At 44.3% G+C, this 13237-nt stretch overlaps 1 protein-coding gene across 1 annotated transcript in view; it reads right to left on the bottom strand.

Annotated features, from left to right (window-relative positions):
- Nucleotides 1–465: 465 nt before the first annotated feature.
- The window catches only part of ncanb (neurocan b), a 264974-nt gene continuing 252202 nt past the window's right edge, over nucleotides 466–13237 (bottom strand). The window contains exon 15 of the mRNA XM_043721435.2: nucleotides 466–10863. Coding sequence (XP_043577370.2) covers nucleotides 10748–10863 — 116 coding nt within the window. The 3' untranslated portion in view covers nucleotides 466–10747. The remainder of the gene's footprint in view (nucleotides 10864–13237) is intronic.

Genomic DNA, 13237 nt, shown 5'->3' with positions numbered 1-13237 from the left:
AATCAACCAGGCTTGGCATCACAGGCAAGCCTCAACCGATACCCCTTATCCCCTTTCAGTAAGTGTCATAGGGAATGGTGTCATTAACCTGTCTTTGACCACCCCTTTACCATTACTGAAGTTACTCAGTAACAAACAGGGGAACAAACCTGGGCTCTTATCCAATATGTACAATATTGTTTAGAAAATGATCTCTAGTAAATAAAGAATAAATTAAAAGCATATAAACAGGATTCATAGATTTCAGTCCATTGTTCCAAGTACATAGAACATACAACCCAGAAATAGGCCAGGTAAAAACAATGACTGCAGATGCTGGAAACCAGATTCTGGATTAGTGGTGCTGGAAGAGCACAGCAGTTCAGGCAGCATCCAAGGAGCAGCGAAATCGATGTTTCGGACAAAAGCCCTTTTCCTGATGAAGGGCTTTTGCCCGAAACGTCGATTTTGCTGCTCCTTGGATGCTGCCTGAACTGCTGTGCTCTTCCAGCACCACTAATCCAGAATCAGAAATAGGCCAATCAGCCCATCTGATCAGTGCCGGCCTTTATGTTCCACATCAGCTTCCTTCCATTCCCCTTCATGTTACCTTATTAAAGTATCTTTGTATCGCTTTCTCCTTCCTCCACATACTCAACTCCCATTGAATGACCAACTTGTCATCTCTGAGCAACGTCAGGAGGTTATCTTAAAGTAAGATTTTGTGAGGTATCAGAACATTGAAGGCAAGGCAGCCTGGGGCATGAGGAGAATCAGTACTTGCTTCATACCTGTGATTTATAACCCTCATTGGTATTCACTAAATGGAACCTGTTTATGCAAAATACAAGATAAGTTTAAGCACATAACAGAAGAACATAAGAATTAGGAGCAGGAGGAGGCCAAATGTCCCTGCTCCACCATTCAATAAGATCGTGGCTGATCCTTTCGTGAACTTAGCTCCACTTACCCACTTGCTCACCTTAACCCTTAATTCCTTTACTATTCAACTTTGCCTTAAAAACATTCAGCGAGGCAGCCTCAACTGCTTCACCAGGGCAGGGAATTCCACAGATTCACAACTTGTTGGGTGGAGACGTTCCTCCTCAACTCATTCCTAAATCTGCTCCCCCGTTATTTTGGGGCTGTGCCCCCTAGTTGTAGTTTCACCCGCCAGTCGAAACAACCTCACTGTTCCTGTCTCCGAAAGCAACTCTCATCCTATTATACATGGCTCAAAATACACAGAACAGGATTGTAGGTGCCTCCAGCTGCCTTCAGTGGGCGGAGTAGAGGATGAGATTGAGGGTGCCGAGGGAGGCACATCAAGGACTACCTCGTAGTACTGTGGTACTGTTCCCCGGCTGGGGGGGGAGGGGAAGAGAGAGAGCGAGCGAGAGAGAGAACTGCCACCTCCCTGGTTCTGAGATGGGTCACTCCGTCAAATGTTTCCCTCCACAGATTCTGCCCGATGACTGAGTTTCTCCAGCAATTTATGTTTTCCCTGCAGCTCTCCAGCCTTTGGCCTTCCTTGGCCCCTGCAGAGACTGGAGAGCACAGTCAAGATGGTAAATCCAGTCACCATCGTCTCATTCTCTCAGTATGGAGAGGTGAGTGGTGGTGAGTTTGACCTGAGGGTCATCACGCCTCGTGTGAGGGTGAGGTTGAGGAGAGAGAACTTGCACAGTAACCTCAGCTGGATGTGGGATTCAACCCAGACTGTCAATACTACTCTGCTGTGCAAACCAGCCTACCAGCCAACTGAGCTAACCAGCCTCTAGTATTAGTGTATCATTTGATAGGTTTCTGCTGTGTTTTATGATGTTAATGGTCTATTAGTTTTTCCCTTTAAAGGGGAACTTCTTGATTCTTAGTTGACACTATTCCATTCACAGGCCATTTGGCCCAACCGACGCATTCTGGTCTTTATGCTCCTCATAAGCCTTGTTCTATATCTTCTTCATCCCACTGCATCTTCATATCCTCCTATTTTTCCCAATCCTGGCTCCTACTCCCATCGTATCAGCTAACCCACATAGTCTCAGCACAGTGTTGGGAGATGGAGACAAACCAGAATCTCTTGTGTTTAATTTTACTGAAACAAAGGAGGAGGACACACCACCACCTACATCAATGGGGAGGGTTGGGAACATTACGTTCCTCGGAGTAACGATAACTGACAACCTGTCCCTGGACTTCCCACATAGATGCGACAGTCAAAAAGGTACAACGCCTCCTCTTCCTCAGGCAGCTCAGGAAATTCAGCGTGTTCATAAGGACCCTCACCAACATCTCCAGATGACCACTGAAGGCATATTGTCCGGGCGCATAACAGCCTGATACGGCCCAGGACCATAAGAAACTACAGGAAGTTGTGTGCACAGCCCAGACCATCCCATGGCTCACTGCCGCAGAAAGCCTGTCAATACCTTCAAAGACCCATTGTATCCCAGTAACGCTCTCCTACAACCTCTTCTGTCAGGCAGAAGATACAGAAGCTTGAACACACGCACCAGCAGGTTCAGGAACAGCTTCTTCCCGGCCATTATTAGAGTGTGGAATGGACTCTCTATCTTCAAATAATGTTGATCTTGCTTAGTGCACACCCTGTGTAATGTAATCTGTGTGCTTCTGTCCAAATTTTCTTTCACCCTCTGATCTCTATGTCATTGCTTACTATGAACTGCTTGCAAATAAAGCTTTTCACTGTACTTAGTTTGATTTATGGTCACGTGTACCTATCAAATCAAAGAAATTGCATTGGAGAGTGATTTACACATAGAGTTCCAGGAATGAGAAGCTTCACCAATGAGGGTAGGCTGAAGGAGTTAGGACTGATCTCCTTGGAGAGAAGATGGCTGAGAGGAGACCTGATAGAGGTTTTCAAAATCATGAGCAGGCTGGACAGAGTAGATGGAAAGTAACAAGAACAAGCAGGCATAGATTTGAAGTAATGTGTGAATGAAGCAAGGGGGATGTGAAAACAACATTTTCATTCGGCGAGTAGTTAGGGTCTGGAATGCAGTGCCTGGAAACGTGGGGGGTGCAGGTTCAACAGAGGCACTCAGGAGGGGCATTTGGATGGAAATAACCTGCAAAGGGTATGGGCATATAGCTGGAGTGTGGCACAAGTAAATGATGCTTATTTGAAGAGGTAGTGCAGGCATAATGGGCTGAATGGCCTCCTTCTGTGCTGTAACAATTCTGTGATTCAGTGAGCGGTAACAGCTACAGTAAAGCCAGTGATTGGCAGCAGGAGAAATCCTGGAGCACTGTGGGTGGGGTCAAAGCTGCGGGTTTCAGGTGACACGGACACTACCGTGTGTCCTGACTGCTGGAAGGGAACGTCAAAGGTCACAGGGAAACCAAAAACCAGCTGGAAAGGGAAGCACAGACCTGTACAAAACCGGAAATAAAATATACCTTTTTTATTCTTTCATAGGATGAGGGCATTGCTGACCAGCATATACTGCCCAGCCCGAAGTACACAGGGGACCATTAAGAGTCAACCATATTGCTGTGGGTCTGGAGTCACATGTAGGCCACACTAGGTAAGGATGGCAGTTTCCTTCCCTTAAGGACATTAGCAAACCAGATGGGGTTTCCCCTGACATTCAACAATTCAGTCTTCATTAGACCCTTAATTTCAGATTCTTTATTGAGTTCAAATTCTACCATCTGCCAATGGCAGGATTTGAACCTGAGGCCCCAGAACATCAGCTGGGTTTTTTGGTTAATAGACTAGTGGCTGTACCACTAGGCCTTTACCTCCCCTGTCTTCAACAGTGAAGATTCAGCAACAGATCAATTTGAGGAGTTGAAGTTCAGAGAAGGAGTTGACAGGATACATTGGGAGAACCTACTTTGATTTGATTTGATTTATTATTGTCATGTGCACCAAGGTACAGTGAAAAAAATGTTGTCTTATGTGCTTTACAGGTAGATTGTACTGTACAAGTGCATCAGGGTAACAGAACAGAGTGCAGGATGTAGTGTTACAGCTGCTGGGAGAGAGAGAGAGAGAGAGAGAGAGCAGAACTACCATTAAAGAGGTCCATTCAAAACTCTGATAACAGTTCTTCAATCTCTTTGTACATCACCTGGAGGGAAGGAGGCAGGTGGCTGGGAGTAGCAGGTGAGAACAAGAACTGAGATTCACAGCAGTCTATTCAGGGGTGGTGTCAGGAAGCACTTCACTCTGCACAGAACAGGAGTGGCAATCTAGAACTCTCTCCTTCAAGTCCACAGCTCCCTGAAAGTGACCATGCAAGTAGATAGGGTGGGAAAGAAGACATATGATTAGATTCCCTACAGTGTGGAAACAGGCCCAACAGGTCCACACTGATCCTCTGAAGAGCAACCCACCCAGACGCATTCCCCTACTTTCACCCCTGACTAATGCATCTAACACTACGGGCAATTTATCATGGCCAATTCACCTGACCTGCACATCTTTGGACTGTGGGACGAAACCGGAGCACCCGAAAGAAACCCACGCAGACACGGGGAGAACGTGCAAACTCCACACAGACAGTCGCCCAAGGTGGGAATTGAATCCTGGTCCCTGGCGCTGTGAAGCAGGAGTGCTAACCACTGAGCCACCGTGCCACCCCCAGCATGCTTGGCTTTATTGGTCATGGAATTGAGTACAAGAACCAGGATGTCATGTTGCAGCTTTATCAGACCTTGGTGAGGATGCGCTTAGAGTATTACGTTCAATTCTAGTTGCCACATCACAGGAAGGAATTGGAGAGGGTGTAAAAGAGGTTACCAGGATGCTGCCTGGTTAAGAGGGTATGAGTTATAAGGAGAGACTGGAAAAACTTGGGTTGTTTTCTCTGGAGTGGCGGAGGCTGAGGGGAGACTTGATAGAAGTCTATAAAATTTATGAGAAGCATAGATATGGTTTCAGTCAGAATCATTTTCCCAGAGTTGAAACGTCTAATACTAAGGGGTATGCATTTAAGATGAGAGGGGGCAAATTCAAAGGAGATGTGAGGGGCACGTTTTTTACAGAGAGTGTGGTAGGCATCTGGAATGCACTGCCAGGGGTGGGGGTGGAGGCAGATATGTTAGGGGCATTTAAGGGGCTTTTAGATAAACACATGAATATACGTGGAATGGAGGGATATGGACCAAGGGCAGGCAGAAGGGATTAGTTTAATTTGGAGTCGTGTTCAGCACAACACTGTGGGCTGAAGGGCCCATTCCTGTGCTGTACGATTCCATGTTCTATGTCTTTGAGGCTGGGGGTGGCAGGGAGATCAATAGACTGTTGCAAACCTGAGATTGGGAGGTTTTGTTGCTTCGACAGGTATATTAAGTGTACGGATGAAGGTGGGGAGATGGAGTTGATACAAATTAACTGTGATCATCACGCTCAGAAATCAAAAGGCCGCAATGTGCTGGTCCTTTCGGGTTTTTGATCAGACACAGCACAGTTCAGCAGACTAGGGACATCTTGCTTTTTAGTAGAAAAGCATAACATTAATCCAACATACGGGGCCCCAAATGTAGAGTGAAGTCAGAAAGTAAAGGTGGAACCCACAGCAGAACAGGTTGACGTAAGAGGCTCAGACAAACTCAGAAATTTAAACATGAAGAAGGTTTTCATTTATGTCGCAACTTTCACAATGTCAGGACATCCAAAAGCACCTTCCAGCCAATGATGCACATCCCATTCACAATTTCCTCAACAGAAATCAGATCATTACCTGTTCATCTGCTTTCTTTCTCATGATGGTTAAGGAATACATAATGATCAGGACAACAGGGAGAATTCCCTGATTTTTTTTTCCATTAATGCTAAAGGTTAGTTTATACCCAACTACCCAAAGCCAGGCTTTGATTTAAAGTTCCATCTGAAAGACAGCAGCTCCAAGCGTGCATTGGCGTGCTCCCTCGTTCCTGGAGCTGACAGTAAGGCCAGAGTTCGTGTGTGCCCTGATGTTGTTGTAAATTCAGCAATCTAGTCTCAGAGGTGAGAGTGCCCCCACCTCACCCTCCTGCCCACATCTCAACTCAGCAAGTCAGGCTCAACACTGTCAGAGAAAACAACCTGAACACCTCACCTGAAGTAGAAATACTTTAAACAAACAGCTCACAAGGCTGAATGGATGACATGGAACTGTTGGAGGGTAGAAATAAATCAAAGGTAAAGATGACCAGGAAAAAGTTAACGGGCTGTGAGGATGGGGAGGGAGGACCAGTCAGTGGGTATCAGGGATGGGAGCGATGGTGGAGGTGACTGGTGATGCAGTTCCCTGGCCAGAGGAGGTGGAAACCCAAAGATTGCAGAGTGGCTCAGTGGTTAGCACTGCTGCCTCACAGTGCCAGGGACCCAGGTTCGATTCCACTCTCGAGTAACAGTCTATTTGGAGTTTGCACGGTCTCCCTGTGTCTGCCCAGGCTTTTCCAGAATCCAAAGATGTACAGGTTAGGGTGGATTGGCCATGCTAAATTGTCCCATAGTGTCTAGGGATGTTCTGGCTAAATTAGCCATAGGAAATGCAGGGTTACAGGGATAAAGTAAGGGACTGGGTTTGGTTGGGATGCTGTTCAGAGGGGTGGTGAGGACTCAATGAGCTGAATGGCCTGCTTCCACCTTCTATGAAGGTAAACTGTTGCATTTGAATGTGTGGCCCTCCATGGTGGAACAGCCTCTCATTTCCTATTCAGTGGAAATAGTACACACTGCTGCATTCTGGTTAATTACACCATCACTCAGTAACCCCTCTCCCCCAGAGCCCTGTCTTACTGACTACAGTTACCATCTTTTTCTGCTTAAGCTCAAAAATAATCAGCAGGTGTCAAATCAAAGAAGTAAGATTCCCATTTTAAAGGTGGTGCTGGATGGAAATATTTATCTTTATCTGGAATAGAGTCATAGAGTCAGAGTCGTACAGCACGGAAACAGGCCCTTCAGCCCAACCCGTCCATGCCGACCAGGCTTCCTAAACTGAATCATCCCATTTGCCTGCATTTAGCCCAGATCCCTCTAAATCTTTCCTATTCTGCCCAAATGTCTTTTAAATATTACAATGGTATTGTGGCAGTTTGTTCCACACACACACTCTGTGTGAAAACATTACTCCTCAGGGTTGCTCTTAAATCTTTCCCCTTTCACCTTAAACTTATGCCCTCTCACTTTAGACTCCCCTATCCTGGGGAAAAGACCTTGACTATTCACCTTAAAAAATCCTTTCATCTGATAATGGTCATGTGGGACGTCAACACATTGGAGCAATAAATCCTCTCAAAACTCGCTAACATAGGAACAAATTGGGCCGTGTATTCATTGAGCAAAATAAAATTCAAACAGGGCTGCACAGATTAGACGCAGAGTAGGTAATTGCCCAGATTGGACCTCTAGAACCAAGGACCAGAGTCTCAGGATTCAGGGTAACCCATTGAGGACAGAGGTGGGAACATTTTTCTTCATTTAAAGATTCATGAACCTGTGGAATTTTCTACCACAGAAGGCTGTGAGGCCAAGTCACGGAATATATTCAAGGAAGAGATAGATACGTTTTCTGGTTTTAAAGGCATTGGAAGTCTAGGGAGAAAGCAGGAATATGATATTGAGATAGATAGAACAGCGGAGCAGGCTCGAAAGGCCGAATGGCCTATTCCTGCTCCTGGTTTCCATGTTTCTATGCATCGTCTCCACTATTCAATGAGTTCATGACTAATCTGATAATCCTCAACTCTATTTTCCAACCTTTTCCCATAACCCTTGATTCCCTTAGTGATTAAACATCCATCTATTCCAACTATGAATATACTTAATGACACGGTCTCTACAACCCTCGATGGTAATGATTCATTATCCTCTCCTCATCTCTGTCTCTAATAGGTGACGTCTTATTCTGAGATGATGTCCTCTGTTCCTAGACTCTCCCACAGGGGTAAACAACCTCTCCACATCAACCCAAGAGTCCTAAGAATCTTTACTGTCAATAAAGTCACCTCACATTCTTCTAAACGCGAATACGTACAGGCCCAAACTACGCAAACTCTCTTCATCAGACAGTCCCTCCAAACCCAATAGCAGCCCAGTGAATCTTCTCTGCACTTAATGTAATTATTTCTTTCCTTATGTAAGGGCACCAAAATTGGTCGCAGTGTTCCAATTGTGATTTGGCCAGTATCATGTGTAGTTTAAACAAGACTTCCTTTTTTTTTTACTCCATTCCCTTTGAAATAAAAGCCAACAGCCCATCTAGCTTCCCAATGTGGGTTAATAAAAGAATCATTCTTAATCATAGGAAAGCTTTTGGAACAGGGCGAAGGGGGAGAAATCCATGTTAGAGAAACATATTCCGCAAAACTCTACAACCCAGACTGAGATCTGGACCAGTAACTTCTGGTAAAATTCAGGGTGAAGGAGCATGAACAAACATAGGACAGTGGTCCCATTGTGTTTAAACATCAGTCAACTACACTGCAATCTGACAGAGTGAAAGCAGTAAGCACTGACCATGAACCTGCCATTAACTAGTTACTGTGCTTGTTGACTAACTAATGGTGAACCTGGATTCTGAAGGCAGGCATGAAGATTTGGCTTGGAAAGTAGGGACCTGGGACAAGATTCATATGGTCCTGCCACCCAAGCTCAAGAGTTAAGAGTGCGTCGCTGGAAAAGCACAGCATGTCAGGCAGGTCATGCTGCCTGACCTGCTGTGCTTTTCCAGCAAAATGCTGCCTGACCTGCTGTGCTTTTCCTGCAACACATTCTCAACTCTGATCTCCAGCATCTGCAGACCTCACTGTCTCCAAGCTCAAGAGTTGCCAACCCTGCAGGATCTGCCTGTAAAAACAAAACCTTTCACTGTACTTCGGAACATGTGACAATAACAAATCAAATCAAATCAACTGCGATAGGAGAAAGACATCAAAACCAATTTTAAAGGATTGCATGATTTTTGTTAGAATGTTTTTTGTTTGTTGGCTGTGAGAATTTTTAATCAAGTTGTTCAGAAGCACTGTGACACACCTCTGAAGCAGATGGGACTTGAACCTAGAACTCTTCACCATTGTCTGCACAAGAGTCCCAAAAGCACACCAGCGCATTCCCGTGGATATTCCAATCAAACAGTTCAGTTTTGTTGTGACAGGTAAAAGACTTAAATACAGACCTCCTGCCTCAGAGATAGTGACACTACCTCTGCTCCACAAAAGTCCTATTTGCTAGCTGCATCCTGAGTGAGGATAAGAGGGTCTAGACTGACAATCAAGAATTATCCAGTTGAGTGATTGTTGTTTTCTCAATCGGGGCCATTGGGAGGAGACTTGGGGCGGAACACTGGGAGGCAGGCGGTCACATGATTTAACATCTTGGAGGAGCAGAGTTGGCAAATTCGGAGCAATTACATTCCGAACGCTCAGCTCTGCCTGAGTGGGATGGCAGAACTAGCTATTCACTGACTTGTGATGCATCATGTGATTAGATTGACCATGACCTGGCATCGTGAAGGGGTAGTAGGAGGCAGATGTGATCGTGGCTTTCGAAAGGAAGTCAGGTCAGTGCAGGATGGGAAAGTGTTTGCAAGGATACATGCAAAGGACTCAGGAATGGAATTAGTTAAATTGGGCTTGCAAAACACATCAGTTACTCAATGGGCAGAGTGGGCACCTCTTATGCTTTTCTTAGACTCCACAGTCTCCCTGTCTGGGAAAACCTCAGATCCTATGTAGGAAACAATGCCTAATTAACATTCCAAATATCAAAAACAAAAACGTACCTTTACCTGTGGCCATGAGGGTAAATCCACAAAGCTGCAAGTTGAATAAATGCTAAGCTCAATGTCACTGAGCAGAACATCTGCCTATTTCTCGGGATCCTATTAACATCCCTTTCTCTCTGACTAGAGTCCAATCTTACTTTCCATGACTAGCAATGAAAGAAAGAACTTTCTTTCAATGGCTTGATGGATAAACATATGATTGGCCCACATAAAATCAGGAGATTTTGAGTTTTAACTAGTGGTCAGTGCTGAGTTAGTGACTCCTGGGCTCAGTAGGAGCTGATGCCACTGACTATTCCATTGAGTTCCGTTGGGGAAGTGGGTGTTTGGATGCTCTCCACACAGGACGAGGCTCAACTGTGATTAATCCTTGACATGGACAATTAACCCCCCCAATTGAAAATCAAGCCACTGACATTTCCTTTAGGAATTGGCTTTAACTGGAGCATTTGCCAGTAACACATCCAATAAAGCATTTGTACAAAATCTCTCTGTCTGTTATTTAATGCAAGTGTTAACCTGTTTTTAATTAACAGAGTTTAACAAGTTCAGAAAGAGTATGGCAAATACATTAATGGTTCTGTTACTAGCATGGCACAGTGCAGTTACATGGGGAAGTGTCTAACAGGGCCTATAATCAATCTAGTGTCTGTTTTGTTAAACCAACTTCATTTATAATCTAGTAAATCAGTTAACAGGAAGTACTATTGTGCCTTTTCCAATAGTAAAAGTTTACGGGATAGTCTTTTGTTTACAATTGAGATTAAAAGTTTGCTGTTACTTCAGTGAACTTAATCACTGTTCTCATTTCACAACCACTGCCTGTCAGTCGAAAAGTTTTATCTTTAAGCCCCACAATATTTTTTAGAAAAATACGTGACAGAATTCTCGGAAACTAAAAATATCTACCCCTTCCTTCCCCTGAAGGGGTAGTGTTCGAAATGAAACATTTTGTAAGATTTCAGTATGTGAAGTGGCAATCCTGATCCCCCCTCGTAACTCTGGCAGGCTCTCTGGTCTGCTCAGTAAAAGGGTTTCATATCCAGTTGATGCAAGTCCAGGTTCCTTTTGTGCTTTCGCTTGTCTTTCCTGCTGGATTTATGCTGATGCCTTCGTGATCTGCGGTTACCGGATGTGGCTGGAGAGCAAAGGGTGATAGAGAAAACTGAAATTAGAAGTGGACCAAAGAGTAGAATTATTTCCAAGAAGTTTCACGTCTCTCCCAACCACTGTCTGCTCACTCTAATTCCATTTGTCTGCCTTTCCCCACATTGCTGGATTTCTTTCCATTTCAAGGAGTTGGATTAATTCTCTAAATAATGTTGCAGCTTCTTCTGTCAATTAAAACACTTTTATTATTGATTCTGTGACCTAATAAAATGTGTTTATAAATAGGCCTTGTTTTCACCATCCCTTTACCTTTTTCATAATAATCCTGAACCTTAACTTCCTACAGGGTTCACCCATCATTACAGCTAAGTATCCACTCAATCTCCTCACAAAAATATTCACAAATCATGTTGAACTGTTTTACGTGAGAATAAAGCTGGTGTTAGCAAAACTGACTATGGGGGCTTTCACATTGCTGTAAAAATCTAAATGGTTCACAGTATTCTTACAGGAACAGAAGCCTACTAATCCTATCGTGCCTGCATCTATATGTGCCTTTGGTTTCACACGGAGTCTGATTGACTATTAACTGGAATTTGAAGTGACTGAACATGAGGGTTAGGCATATAGGAGCAGGAGCAGGCCATTCAGCCCCTTCAGCCTGCTCTGTTGTTGTTAGACCATTCTACCTCAACACCATTTTCCTGTACTATCGCCTTTTATACGAAAATAGGAGCAGGGGTAGGCCCATTCAGCCCTTTGAGTCTGTCCCACCATTTAATGAGATCATCTGGCTTTGTCCCAATATCCCTTAACAGCTTTATTTAACAAAAGGCATTTATCTTAGATTTAAAATTAACAACTGATCTAGCATCCACTGCCAGTTGTGGAAGGGAGTTCCAAACATTCACCATCCTTGTGCTCCCTTTAACATTTAGAAATCTATTGATGTCTGTCTTGAAGGTACTCCAAGGTTGAGACTGCCCCCTCAGTGGTTAGAGAGTGCCAAAGCTTCATCACTCTCTGAATGAAGAAATTCTACTTTATCTCAGTCTGAAATGGGTTACTTTTGATTGAGGCTATCTGTTGTACTTAGGCAATTAGGGATGGGCATTAAATGCTGGCTTTGCCAGTGGTACCACACCTTGAGACTCAGTGCAAAGATAAACCTCCAGCCAGCTGGGAGTTTCAGCTAATCATTAGCCGCATAGATTAAAAATTCAGCCTTTGTTCAATTGACTTTCTGCAAAAATGTATAGTAAATGCCTGAGATTGGAATGGCGAATGATAACTGCCAAAGACACAAAACCAACAAGTAGCTCATATGAAACCTGACTTTATTGTCTCAGTTTGAACACTGGGATTGTTTAAGGTTCATTCTCCTGAGTACTATGACTGAGAAACCGAAGCCACAACAGCCCTCTAATGACTGCATGTTTCACTGAAATATATCACACAATTCACATTCATTTGAGATGATTCTTCCCAAATCTTAAAATGATCTTGTGTCCTTTGCTCCATGAGGGATCCAAGGCGTTTGGTTTTCAAATGCAGACTGCAATACACAGTGTACAATGTAAAGCTGGGAACAAGGAAACAGGGACCCAGAGGAAATCATTCAGCCCTCAAACCATGCTGTTCAGTCAGAGGTGGTCTACTCTATACGCCTTGATACCCTTAACTGAGTGATAGCCTGCCAATCTCAGCCTTGAAAGCTACAATTGTCACTCAGCCGTCCATAACCATGAGGAGCAGAGAATTCCACTGTTTCAGGATGTGATCTGTGATAAAGTTGATCCCTCTTGAACAGAATAGCTCTGAATTTCAAATTACGTCTCTTTGTTCTTGACTCTCCTGCACCAGAGGAACTATTTCTCCACGTCCACCCTTCTTGTTAACATTTTAACCACAGGGAGAAGTCAGTAAGTGGACCAATGTGTGTACAGGATGGGTTGTTATGGTTACTCAAGGTGAGGAATTAGCAGATGTCCAACACTAGGCCTCGTGCCCACTCTCTCAGATGGCTCCAGGAAACAGTACAATGGGAGGAAGTAAAAGCAATGGCACCTGGCCCCAGGCCTTTGACCTGCCTTTTTGATACTTGCAATGAAAATTCACTCGGCTTAATTCTTGGGACATGGGCTATTCAATGAGCAGAGACTGAATGACCTGCAGTTTAGGTGGATTGGCCGTACTAAATTACCCTTAGTGTCCAGGGATGAGAAGACTAGGTGGGTTAGCCATGGAAAATGCAGGGTTAGGAGTCAGAATGGGATGATCTTCTGAAGGTGAGTGCAGATTCGATGGGCCAAATGACCTCTTTATGCACTATAGGGGTTCTACATCATAAGGTGTTTACAAGCCTGAGAGGTGATCTAATTGAAATTTCGAGCTTGACGGGA

Source organism: Chiloscyllium plagiosum, unplaced genomic scaffold (genome assembly GCF_037043375.1).
Source record: "Chiloscyllium plagiosum isolate Xiang-an unplaced genomic scaffold, Cpla_swu_hap1 HiC_scaffold_28, whole genome shotgun sequence".
NCBI classification, from domain to species: domain Eukaryota; kingdom Metazoa; phylum Chordata; class Chondrichthyes; order Orectolobiformes; family Hemiscylliidae; genus Chiloscyllium; species Chiloscyllium plagiosum.
Note: the sequence above shows the minus strand (reverse complement) of the source record. Positions and strands in the feature narration are given on the sequence as shown.